Source organism: Dermacentor variabilis, chromosome 6 (genome assembly GCF_050947875.1).
Source record: "Dermacentor variabilis isolate Ectoservices chromosome 6, ASM5094787v1, whole genome shotgun sequence".
NCBI lineage: Eukaryota > Metazoa > Arthropoda > Arachnida > Ixodida > Ixodidae > Dermacentor > Dermacentor variabilis.
The window spans coordinates 151,767,763-151,781,106 of record NC_134573.1 but is presented as its reverse complement, the minus strand read 5'-3'; the positions used below and the strand labels follow the sequence as shown (position 1 = coordinate 151,781,106).

The window sequence follows — 13,344 nt, the reverse complement described above, 5'->3', positions numbered from 1 at the left end:
TTGCTGTATGGCGCACTTCTGCTGACGGTCTCTCACGCAAACTGTTGCATTTGTTTTGTTTCTCACAGTGCACAATTTTGCGCACTGTGCACAAGAACACCTGACTAGTGGTATAAGTCAGTGCCACACGAACACTGAGGCAGATGAAAGCGGATCACAGAGCATTATCGCGCGCTGGAACACGGTAGAAAATGACATAGTTTTGCTCTCTGCACGCGCAACTGCATGACATGGGAACAAGCAGACGAAACGGAAGTATATCTCTCTTGCTGCGGTACGAAGTAAATGAATGACACGCAGACATTTGGTTTGTAGGTTTTATTATTTTTCTAAACTTTGATTTGTCTATTGAAGCGACAGATCAAACAAATAACTGATGTTGCCTTGAATAATTCTCAAAGTCATGTGCCACTACGAGTGGCCATGTACGCAGGCGCACTTGTGCGATATACGTCGCCTCTCTGGCTTGGAGCATGGCACCCACGAGGAGAAACGCAAACGGGGTTCGGTTTAAAATTTAAGCTCTTTTCGTGGTGCGCAAGGATGTCATACTTCGCAGATGCGATCGTTAGCTCGCATTGTATGCACTGCACTTGTCAGCTCAAAATGACCAAACCTGGTGAGGAGCCCTTTAAGTTTCTCTAAGCTTTAGAGCAAGTCATTTGCACAGAAATGCAGTATCTAACAAGTGTTTATGCTTCCCAACATACCTAACTGAAGTAGTCGCTAAGCTTGCTTTCTGTTAATTAAATATCTGTCTCTTTTATTCGTCTTCTTCAAACTTAATCATTCAGCCTTATTGTTCATTATGTTTGCTACCTTGTCATTCAGCTTTGGCTTATTCTTGTGTGTGCTCCCACAGTACACACGTAACACTTCTTTCTGGTAGGTTCTGTTAAACTGTTCAATAGACTCCGTGCATTTGTGTTTGTAGTGATTATAGAAACTTAACCGCCCTCTGTGTGTAATAGCAACACACGCATGACACACGATGGTGCAGCCCGTCAAGTGCTCTCCTGGAGGCATGCCGGCGGAGGGATGCTCAGATGGTGGAATTGCTGCTTCGCCACGGGGCACGAGATGAGGATGGAGCGGCACTGGCCGCATTGCTCCCCCACGGCGGGCGGCTTGTGTCACGCCTGCTGTCGCTGCGCGCATATCGTGACCCGGAACACACTGTCAACCAGGTGGGCATGCCGCTTTTACTTATTTGCTTGTTTATCGATTTATTGCTAATCTGTTTGCTTCGATGCCTATTTGTCTGTTTGTTTCCTGCTTCACTTATGCAGGCATTGTGTCGAGCAATTGGGCAGGCGAGTTTACAGCCAGGTAAACAAAACAAAGAAGTCACAGATGTGAAATGTAGCGATCGCCTTTCAAAATTGTTACCCGCAGCGGTGACTCTGGGGCTATAGTGTTCTGCTCTGGAGCTTTATGTCATGTGTTTGATTTACAGGCCGTGGTGGCTACAGGTGGAATGCAAAAATGCCAGTGTACCGTGCTTTTGGTATGTGATGAAGGGCTCCAGGTGGCCAAAACAATTCTAAGCCCTTCACTAGAGCGTCTTCCATGACTGAAATGCCGTCATGCAGCGTCATCAAAAGCAGCTGGCCTGCCAACACTATTGGCTGACTTCGTGATCACGATAGCATTCTCTGTAATGCATAATTGCTAATGTTGAGTTAAATAAATTAAACGTATATGTGTCTGCAATCCCAAAATGGCAGAAAAATAATTTCATCTCTGCACTGTGCGTAACTGTGTCAGCTACGCATGGCCTCTGAGATGGAAGTGGGGAAGTAGTCTACTGCGGTCACCATAGGGTGCTGCGACGAGCCCTTTCACTGCCACGGCACTCAACTTTCGGCCGAGGCTTTGCTCTTTTGGCTTCTCTATATAGCTTCTAGTGTGCTAGGCTGGACGTAGAGAAAGCAAGTTATCGGTGTGATAACTCCACTTATAGTTCAAAGATTCGTAAAATGTTTGCGCCATGAGATTCATGAGGCGACATCCTTTAATAGTAAAGCCATTGTGTGATTAGTTAGAAATGTGTTTCAGGGCCCCTTTTACAGGGTGATCGGTTGGAATCAATAAAAAAATCCTGTAGTGGTGGACACTGTCTTGCTTTGTTCTGTGCAGGGTGCCCTAGATGGCCTGGCCCTGGCACCGAGCGTACCTGTGATGATCAACTGGCATGGCCAGCAATGCCTGGAGCAGTTATCCGAGCGTTGGCTGGCCGATGCTGCCATGGCACTCAACCTCAAGCTCAAGCTGCAGCCACAGCTCACGGGCCCTGCACTGGCCGCCATCACCCGCCTGGACGTGTCGGGGAATGCCTTGTCTGAGCTTCCAGGCTGCGTATTTTCATCGCTGCCATCACTGCACCTGCTGGCAGCTGGACAGAACAAACTGGCCACGCTGCCTGCGGTGGTCTCTGCTCCACTTCTGGAAGAGCTGCAGCTGCAGGACAACCGGCTGGAGACGGTTCCAGGGAGCCTGTTCCAGTTGCCTGCCCTCCACACGCTCGACCTGTCCAACAACAAGTTACAGGTGCCGAACTAGCGATCTAGCAAGGCTTGTTTTCTGATTTGACATTTCTTGGGGATGTCCCTGTCAATGTGCAACCTAATTGCCAAGCATTGTAAGGACTGGTGTGACAATAACAAAGACCACAAGTGCAGGGCTTTGGCTATAGTTGAGCCTTGTTATATCAAAGTTAGATTCGACATAAAGATACCTTTGATATAGCCAATATTCATTATAGGCATATATTTGCTGCAAGCTGATGCAAGCGAGCGAGACGTGCTATATTTACTTCTTTGTATCCGATGCTGCATTATGTCCGTGTATGTTATACCGAAGTTCAACTGTAGTTGGTTAGAAGGCCAAGAGATTGCACCAAGAGTTGCAAGGGACATAGGGAGAGCCACAAGTGGCAGTGGGGCTGGTAAAACGGAAAATGAAGGAGTACTGATGGGACACGCTATGTCTGTGTGCTCCTTACCTGACATCATGGTTCTCAAATTGGCATCTGTGGTTGTTTTAGGATTTGTGAAAAAAACATTTATGGGTCATTGTGGTCTTTGTTCATCAACTGAGTGGAAGCATATAGAATAATTCATTACCTACTAACCAGCTTCCACAAGACACAGTTAAGGAACAGAGACTGGTCATAAAGCGAACAAACATAAATACCAGGAAGCTATCATAAAGCTTCTTGGCACTGCACAGGAGCAAAGTCAATGACTGTGTTAAGCACCTTAATTAACATGCATACCTTTGCATGACCTGCCAATCCGCAGTCGTACCAGTAGCTAAATTTCACCTGAAGTTGTCCCGAATAAGTTTACAGTGCTCTCCACAAAAAGTACACACTTTTATATGGTCTGCAGTGAGCTTGATTCCCGCTGAACTCATCACTTTTTGTCCTCACTTTCTTTTGTTCTTATGTGACACTGATAAGTAACTGCACTTGCTAAGCTGCCATCTAGCCACCTTAACATACCATTACCTTAGGAGTTCGGTTTTATTTGTGAGCTTCTCAGTTCTTTGTTTTGAACGCAGTCACTTTGAAGGAAGGGTCAGATTAACTGGTGTCACGAACATGGAAAGCCTGTAAAGGCAGAGCTATATGAAGACAAGCATTCTTGGGAGGGAGTTTGTCATAGCGGTAGGATGAAGAAAAATTAAATTTTCACTGCAGCAGCACTTCACAATATGTGTACGCCTGCAGGTGCTGCCTGAAGAGCTGTGGGGAGCACCCCGGCTACGGAACCTAAACCTGTCGATGAACATGCTGTCAAGGCTGCCCAGTGAACCAGGAGGCAACTCTGCTCCACAGGAGCCCGAGCCAGCACCTGTTGCACCTCGTGCCCCGTCGCCGACTTGGCCACTTGAACATCACTGCCTCTGGAGGCACGCACTTGAGGCAGGTGCACATTTCTTTGGTGATGTGGATCCTCTGGTTGCCTTCCCTGAATGTACCATACTTTTGTGCGTATAACCCACATTAAACGTTTTTTAAATTGGGATGCAGCTTATATGCGAATTTCGCCTTGAGGTGTGGCTTCACGGCAGCATGGCTTGCGCTGCTGTGGAGCAACACTTCAAGGCAAGGTCCTCCACCATTCAAAGTTTCGTTATCTCTTAAGGAACCCCAGCCTCTCCCTACCCCTGCATGTTGAAGCTCCCTTCTCCCCTCCTTTATGGTTGGCCATTCTCCTCCTCTTTACGGGTCGCCATATTGTGTTTAGTATGAGGGTGAATCAGTATTTGCCCCTCTTTTTTTTAGCTGTATTACGACTGTGTCACGATTAGCCCGGGTTCGTGAATGAGGGCGGGAGGGGGGGCTCGAGGGATTCTCCGTCAGTAGGATGCTCCGCAGTGTGGTGGTGGTGTATGATGACTGGCACGAGCAGCTGTGCTCGGTGTTTATTCGGTGGGATGGTCAGTGTTGTCCACCGAGCCTGGTGTGCCAACGAAGATTATGCCGTCACATTCTTGTCACACCCCTTACCCCTAGTTTGTTTGTTCAACACAATCTAATAGCAAGTTCACGCCTGGTCGAGGCTCTGCTGCCGTCCCAGCTGGGTCGATGGAGCCTGTTATCCAAGCGAGTATCTGACGGCCTTCACGGTAAAGTACTGCACCTGCGCACCGGTGTCAATAGGCCGGGTGTAGCAACGCCGGGTGTTGCCTGAGCCAGCCTCACTCCGTCCGGAGGGTCCGCAGTGGCCGGCCTTGAGAGTGGTGCCGGACTTGACACCGGCCCAACAGGCACCGCACAACTGGTGATGCTTGCTGCCTCCGAAGTGGGCAATGCTTCGCTGGCATCGACTGGTGCTGCCATTGGCCCCCCTGTGGGCTGAACTTCTGAAGTGGCTGCCGAGAGTGCTAGCTGGTTTCCGAAGCGAGGCCTAACATGGTCAGTGTGCCAGTGCCACATGGTCCCGTCCGGCACGCGGACTAGCAGCGATGAGAAACTGACAGGAGATACCACCTGTCTGGCAGACCAATGTGAGCCAGGACAAAAGTTCCTGGTGAAGACTGGAGCTCCCGACTCCGGCAAAAGCCCAGGACGGTACTTTTGGTCAGCAGCTAGCTTCTGCTTCAGCTGCTTCAGGAGCACTGTGGACCAGAGGTCTGGATGCAAGATGTCTGAGGGTGTCTTGACCATCTGGCCCAGCAGGAGCTCACAGGGGGCATGGCCAGTGACATCGTGGGGTGTGATCTGGTACTGGAACAATACCCAGGCAACCTGCGTTTGAAAATCCCCAACCTGGCTCTTCTAGAGCTTGTCCTTGATGGTCTGTACCACCCGCTCGGCTGCATGGTTTGAAGCTGGGTGGTATGGCGGAACCATCATCCGGCGGAATCAGATGGGAGCCAGGCCAGATATTCTGTGTTGGCGAAAGCAGGACCATTGTTGCACACGATGATGTCTGGCAACCTCTGGGCAGCGAAGACCTGCTGCAGCACCGCAATGGTCGTGCCTGCTGATGGACTGGTGATAGATAGGACCTCCACCCACTTTGAAAAGGCATCTGCCACAACAAGGAAATAATGGCCCTTGAAGGGCCTCCAAAAATCCACGTGCAGGCGGGACCAGGGTCTCTGTGAGAATGGCCAGGGGGTGATTTCCACATGACATGAGGCCCGCTGATGCTCCTGGCAGACTTGGATGCTCTGCACCATGTGAGCAGTGTCCTAGTCTAGGCCAGATCACCAAACGTGGGACTGTGCCACCATCTTTGTCTTTTCCACGCCAAGACGACCCGCATGCAGCAACTGCAGGACCCTGGACCAGAGACTTTGTGGGATCACCACCGTGGAACCCCACAGTAGGCAGCCCTGCTGTGGGCTCAGCTGTAGGCTCAGTAGGCCTGCTGCACCAGCTCTTCCCCTCTGGACACCGCTTTGACCGCCTGGGACAGGACTGGGTCCCGGCTAGTTGCCTGTGACACCGCAGATCTGGACAGTACATCTGGGTATGCGTGCTCCAGCATGAACACTTCAGCAGGCTCTGGAACAGCAGCAGGCACTTCTGGCAGGGGCAGGAAGCTCAGGGCATCAACTAGTCCCAGGTTATTTCCAGGAGGGCAGACCAGCTGGTAGCTCTAGTCTGCCAACCTCAAGGCCCAGCGTACCACTCGAGGTGATGCCTGCACGGGAACCGCCTTTTCAGGCCCCAGCAGCCCCAATAGCGACTTGTGGTCTGTGACTGCTTCGAATTTCCGACCCCACAGATACTGGTGAAAGCGCTCAACCCAGAACATGAGGGCCAGGCCTTCCTTGTTCAGGTGGCTGTAACATTGCTTTGCAGCATGAAGCCGACGGAAAGCTAACAACACAGGGCGTTCCTGGCTATCCTTGTCCCGGGCACTAGGATGGCTGCAACACCATGCAGCAACGCATCTATGGTGAAGACGACAGGCTTGGCTGAATCGAAGTGAATAAGCACTGGAGCTTTGGTGATTAGCTCCTTGCTGCGCTGGAAGGTCACGTCCTACTCCTTTTTCCAGACCCACTGCTGACCATCTCGAAGCACAAGATGGAGCGGCTCTAGGTGCACCGACAGGTTTGGCAGGAAACTCCTGTAGAAGTTGATGAGGCTGAAGTAGCTCTGGAGCTCCTTCTTATTGTGCGGCTTAGGCACCTTAAGCTCAGCATCTACTATGCGGTGGGCCGGGGCCAGGCTGGCCTGTGAAATGACATTTCCTAGGTACTCAACTCTGGGGGTAAGGAAAACGTACTTTTCCAGCTTGATCTTGAGACCGGCGTCCTGCAGTCATGCCAGGACGTTGTGCAGGTTTTGCAGGTGGCCTTTGTGTTGGTGCCGGTAACCAGGATTTCATTCAAGTATGCTGCCATGTGCCTCATACCCCTGAAAAGGTTGTCCATCTTCCTCTAAAATATGGCTGGGGCTGAGGCCACGCTAAACGGCAAGTGCGTGTGCTGGAAGAACCCGAAAGTTGGTCGATATTGTGACATACTTCAGAGAGGCATCCGGGAGCGCCAGCTACTGGTAAGCACCTCTGAGGTTGAGCTTGGTGAACTTTTGTCCCCCAGACAATGCTGACCAGAGATTTTCAGTCTGGGGCAGCGGGTACTTCTCGATGGTAGGGACGGGGTTGATGGTAACCTTGAAATCTCCGTAGATCCTGACACTGCCATCTCGCTTGAGGACTGGAATCATAGGGGCGGGCCATTCATACATCATGACGAGCACCAGGATTTCATCTCGCTGTAACCATTGCAGCTCCTCGGTGACCCCGTCATTCAGGTGGAACAGCAGTGGGTGAGGCTTGAAAAAACGAGGCCTGGCTCCCTCAGGTACACAGATGTCGGCCATCGTGCCAGCGAATGTGCCCACTCCTGGCTTGAACAGGGACTTGAAATTAGTCAGGAGTCTTGGGACGTCTTTCACCGCATGCAGGACGGCTTCCTGGTACTCTGGCAGATGAACTCCCAGTGTGTGAATCCAGTTTTGGCCCAGCAGCATTGGCGATGACCTCTTGGTTAAGTAAAGGGGAAGGATTGCCTCCCTGTTGGCAAAGCGAATGCTGACTCAGGCCTGACCCTGGACCTGGGAGAACTGTCCGGAGTAGCTGCACAGCATGACGCCCAAAGCCTCGATGGACACGCGGGGAAGGTGCGCTTGAACAGTTTCATAGCCATGACTGACATGCTGGCCCCTGTGTCCAGCTCCATGGAAATTTAGTGCCTGCAGACTTCGACGGTCAGCATGTACGGTGACACAGACAATGGAACAAGGCCAGTGTGCCACATGTCGAAGATTGGCGGGTCCTGAGCCACGACGTGGAGCCTGGCCGCGGAGAGACCAGAGTCCATCCTCGTCGCCGGTGTTGCAAACCGCCTGGGTTCATGAACAAGAGGGCTCAAGGCACCCTTCGTCAGAGTGATGCTCTGCAGTGTGGTGACGGTGAATGATGACTGACCGTGAGCTGCTGTGCTTGGCGTTTATTTGGTGTGATGATCAATGTTGCCCACCGAACCTGGCCGGCCACCGAGCCTAGCGGGCAGACAAAAATTGTGCCGTCACAGGCTGTAAATGCAAAGTCACCATATCCATTCCCAGCGATGGACCTTTCGTGGACCGACCCTGCTTTATCTGCCGGTAGCTCCGCAGCATGTTGCTGCTGTCAGTTGTTGAAGATGTCAGTTGTGCTTCACACGTCCACAGCGTACAAGCAACGAAGTGTGATTTTTTTTCCATGGAGCAAGGAACGAACGCCCCTTGATATCCACTGGCAAATACAGCCCACGTATGGGGAAAGGTGTCTCACTCTGAGAAGTGTGAGGTGGTGGTGTTGTGAGTTCACAAAAGGTTGAGGCCACGTGCCTCGGTGACTGGCGACATTTCTCAAATTTACTTCTGCAGTGGGAGAAATGTTTGGACCGGTGTGGGGACTATGCGAAAAAATAGTGTAAGGTACGCAGAATAGTACGTATAGTTGTAATTACCTGTACGTACCTTATTTTGGCTATAAAAAATAGGGGCAAAGACTTTCCGATTCACCCTCATAGTTAGCGAATAATGCACGCAGCATGGGCAAGCTAGAACTCGGACCTCTATGAGCTGCGCTCAGTGACCGTCCTCAACAGTGCAGCATCGCCAAGGAGGGGTGGAACAGTGCCACTGGCCAAAGATACGACGTGGACGTGTAGCGCATCCATGAATGGAGACCGTTTTTGCAAAGATGTCAGCACACAGTCGTTTCCGCAGGTTACACATACGGATTCTCTTTTTCTTTCCAGGCTGTTGTAATTTGGGGTGCGGGTTACATGCGGCGGCAGGTTATACGCAAAAAAAGTGTGCTACCGTGCACCACTACACTTGTTAGAGCTTTACTTTTGCTGCAACCTTTATCGGCTGCGGTTCTGGTAGAGAGAAAGCGTTTTCCAGTTCAGTTCTACGTTTGTTCATAGGAAGGACACTTTACACATGTTACTCTTGCTGTTGCTCTGGCGCCTGCCACGGTATCCCAGTGGCTATAACATTACGTTACTGGGCTCGATGTTGCGGGTTTGGTTGCACCTGTGGTGGCCACATTCTGATGAGGGCAGAATGCAAAAATGCTTGTGTACCGTGCATAGGGTGAATGTCGCAAAACCTCAGGTGGTCAAAATTGCTCCTCATTGAGAAGTGCATTCACTGGCCTGGCTTGTCTGCAGGATTTTCCGGCCTCTGCATTATAACCGATATTTTGTCTCGCGCGGCTGCACTCTAAGCCGTAGGCATACATTGAGTTCTATGGGAAGATAAATGGGAGTCAGAAAAGTCCGCATTATATTCTGTCCCGCCCTATAAGTGCCTATGCTATAGGTGTCAGAGCTGTAATCACACTGATGTCGACATTCATTCTGAGATGGGCTTCACTGTCATTTTTAATAAACAAATTTTGCCCTGGTGAGGACAAGTCTACTCATTGAAACAATGGAATCATGCTGAAGCTTGCTTTCCTTGTTCGGCCATTGTTGATCACTCAAGCCTCCATCTTTCTGTGACCCCCTTGCGTGTTTTAATTTACTCGTGCCACATAGGATAATCCAATTCCTACTTGTGCTGCGTCGTCATCAGTGTCACTATTGTCGTCATCAGCGCCACTACTGTCATCATTAGTGTCACTAACACTAGCCTATCCTTATCACTCGATCTTGGAAGCGATCTGTGGTATTCGAAGTTCTCACAACCTTGAAACATTTAGCTACAATCTCCAGGGACACAACAAATCATACATTCAAGATACCCTCAAACATGCCAACAGGGAAATCAAAAGCAAACTGCAATTGTACTTTGCTGACTTTAGCTCGCCCTCAGTGTTTCGACAGAGAAACTCAACAATGCTTTGTTGTATTTCATTTCATTTTCTCGTCATTACGCAGAGGTTACATTTTATGTTCTTTTTGTAAAAATAATATATGGGCATTTCATGGGTGCTGTAGATGTACTGTATCCACCTCGCAAAACAGCGTTTGAAATGTGGTGGCCGTGATGTTGCTCCCAGCACCTGCGTTACACAAGAGCATGGCCTTTGAGATTTCTTTCCATTACTCTGAGGGAGCCATTGTTTGAGGATCTTGATGTTGACACCAGCTATATGTAAGAGAACCAGCGAGCCCCAAAAGCACGAAACATATTTGACCATCAAATATTACTATCATTATACTTTTCATTTATTCATTCCCACATTATTTACTGCGTTACTTGCTGGGGAAACACTTACGTAACCCATTTAAACTCATTGCAAATTCTACAGAATCAGGCTATTAGGATAATTACATTTAGCCCATATAATAACAACGCCTCATATCTTTTACGAACTAATCACATTCTTACAGTCACACAACTCGTTAAATATAATCTAGGTACCTTTTTGTTCCGCCAAATCAATTACACACGATGTGATAGCTTGTTACCACAGTCTTCTCTATTAAATACTAATATTACCAGGTTTGCAATAAATAGGAACTTCATTTTACCTAAAATCCATACTAATTATGGCAAACAGAGCGTCCATTTTTCATCTATCGCATTTTGGAACACACTACCAGTTTACATAAAAACACTTAATATTCACGAATTCAAGAAACAACTAAAAGATTACATTATGTCGAATACTGATGCCTAGTCCATACTCATAACCATTCTTTCAGGGTCCCTTCATTTCATTTTCATTGCCATACCGTTAGGTTTCTGTTTTTGCATCACATATACATTCGAGTTAACAAATTCTAATGTGTTCGTCACGTCATCTACGCAGTTGCTTCATCAGTTGTCAACGAGATTGTGTTACAGAGCTTTTTTTCATGACATTTATGCATATGTAATTCTTCAATCATGGTATTCATACTAAAACCTGTAATTTTTTAACAATTTGTTGAAAACTGCTGTACTTTTGTTTTATTACGTTTACTTTGTAAAGGAGGTCCCATTGCAGTCTTTGACTCCGGGACCTCCTCCTGAATATTAACAACTTGTAATCATTCTAATGATCTCAATAAAAACCGATTCTGATTCTGATTCTGATTCTCTTGCAGGTGCAAGAGACATATGCGCCGGAAGGGCCTGGCTCAGGCTGCCCACTGAGCAGCCTCAACCTGTCTCACAATGCCTTCGAGAGGCTGCCTCCCATGCTGGCCTGCAGGGCACCCCACCTGGCTCGAGTGAACCTCAGCTACAATGGGCTGGCTTCACCCGGCGAGCTGAGATTCTACCCTGTTAGTCTGCGTCACCTCGACCTGTCCTCCAATCGATTAGCTGTGTGGTGGACGCCAGCAACAACTGACACCACCTGTGCTGCAACTGGTAGGCTCTCAAGTCTCCAAAGACAATATTTGCAACCCCTTTTAGGAATTCTTGTCTTCTTAAAGCCATAGAAAGCATTTATGGAGCAACCCGGAAGGCAGAAAAATGACAGCAGTGATGACATTGTGTAATATACAGTGTCAACCACTGCTTGGGGGAATGCTTGATTAGTATTTGATACGATATGACTTCTGGCTAATGCGATACGATACGATGGTATGATACAACTTCTGGCTCATATAATGCCTTATGCAGACATGTTAATGAAAGATTATTCTGCAATCCTTCATCCTGAATTGAAGATCCTATGAGTGCTTGAATGTCAGTGAGATGTTCCCACAGAGAATGGACAACCCTGCACATGTAACCAATGAGTCCATGCACTGATATCCGGTTTTTCCGAGTGCATGATGGGTAGGCAAAATGTGCACCCTGTGTCTGACATGTTCTTACACCAATTATTTTCAATGTTTAGAATACACTGAAAGCTGATAGGCTCTCTTGTTTCTGGCAAGACACATTGGGATAGATCTGCATTGATTGTTTGTATGTGTATTCTTTTTAACATAATGCAGTATCGTCAGTTTGCTTTAACAGATGTGGCACAGGGTGTTTTAAAGGAGTACTAACATGACATTTTTGTCTTGCCACATTTGCATGTTTATGTTAAGTGAAGCTCCAAGCCCTTAAACTCCTAGAAAGAGATTCTGGCAATAATAAGAGTTTCCCAAAATAATTTATTATAATGCTTGTTTATATGAACCAGTTTCACTTTCAATACCCAGCAAGTATATATGCGGCATACTGGCTTGCTTTGTTCTAGTGATTGCTGCAGGTGCGATATACAGGGGCAACCAACAGAAACAAGCACAGTACTCTTTTTTTTTTTAAGGAACAACATTATCATGCCTACCCTTATTTCTACTCAGCGTCAGCAATTCGCTCTGTGCCATGATTTCATGATATTGTCAGTGATGCCAAGTCTGGTATTCGGTGACTAACATTCGTATCAAAGACATCTTTAAGCATTTCTTGACCTTCACATTTGCCAAGTGTAATCCTTTTATGTGCAAGAAGCACATAGTATATTTTTGAAAACTTTGAAAGTATGTGTTAGTTCTCCTTTAAGCTTTCCTGTGGCCTCGTGGCATTGCCACGTATGCATCCATCTCATATTTTTTTAATGCCAGCTGAATGGTATCTAATGGTGTCGGCACAGGGGGCAGCTGCCTGCACCAAAGCCATTGGCGTCTGGAGAACCTGCGCACACTGCTGCTGGCCAGTAATCAGCTGCCAGGTCTCCAAGGTCTAGTGGGGCAGCAAGACGGGAACGACTCCAAGGTGACATGGCATGCTGTCTTTAAAGGAGCACAAAAGGCAAAGATTGAATCAATCAAGAGTGCTTGATTACTCTTCTGGTAACCTTGTAATGTTTGTTCTGTGCTGATAGATGACTCAGTTGCAGAGACAAATTGCAATCAGCCTTACATTTCTACACTTCAAGTCATCTGCAACGAACATGATCTGTTACATAGATGCAATCCCTCTGCCCTTTCTTATCACCGAACTGTCTCTCCTTGTCTCTTTAAGCTGCACCGACAAACTCAGAGGCCATGCTCTGTAGATGCCTACTGCCTGCTGTAAATCAGAGGTCCACACAGAAAGTGTTCCATACTCCTATTGGAAATGCTAGAGAGAAGTGTGAAGATGTAGGGCAAAGTCCAATGGGAAACTTAAATTAAGCCGGAAATACTGCACTTTATTTCGTGTTATAATGCAATGACAATTGAATTTAGCTTATGGGAAGCTTAGATATAGTTATTTTAATAGTAACTGTACTCGCTATTGTCATTCCCTGAGCCCGTTGTTTACTATGGGTAGCAATTGTTGTACTTACTCTATTGTTACTGTGTTCTTGCAGGCTCGATGGAAAAACTGCAGTTTGAGTGGCAAGATTTGTGACGTGCAGGGAAAAGTTAGCATCCAACTGAAACTAGCATGAAGCTACCAAGAAG

At 47.9% G+C, this 13,344-nt stretch overlaps 1 protein-coding gene across 2 annotated transcripts in view; it reads left to right on the top strand.

Annotated features, from left to right (window-relative positions):
* Lrrk (Leucine-rich repeat kinase) overlaps positions 1-13,344 on the top strand; it is a 75,497-nt gene that overhangs the window by 8,497 nt on the left and 53,656 nt on the right. For both annotated transcript variants that reach the window (XM_075696287.1, XM_075696288.1), the window contains exons 8-12: positions 1,001-1,187; positions 2,140-2,550; positions 3,734-3,928; positions 11,062-11,329; positions 12,549-12,670. In XM_075696287.1, the coding sequence (XP_075552402.1) occupies positions 1,001-1,187; positions 2,140-2,550; positions 3,734-3,928; positions 11,062-11,329; positions 12,549-12,670 (1,183 nt within the window). The remainder of the gene's footprint in view (positions 1-1,000; positions 1,188-2,139; positions 2,551-3,733; positions 3,929-11,061; positions 11,330-12,548; positions 12,671-13,344) is intronic.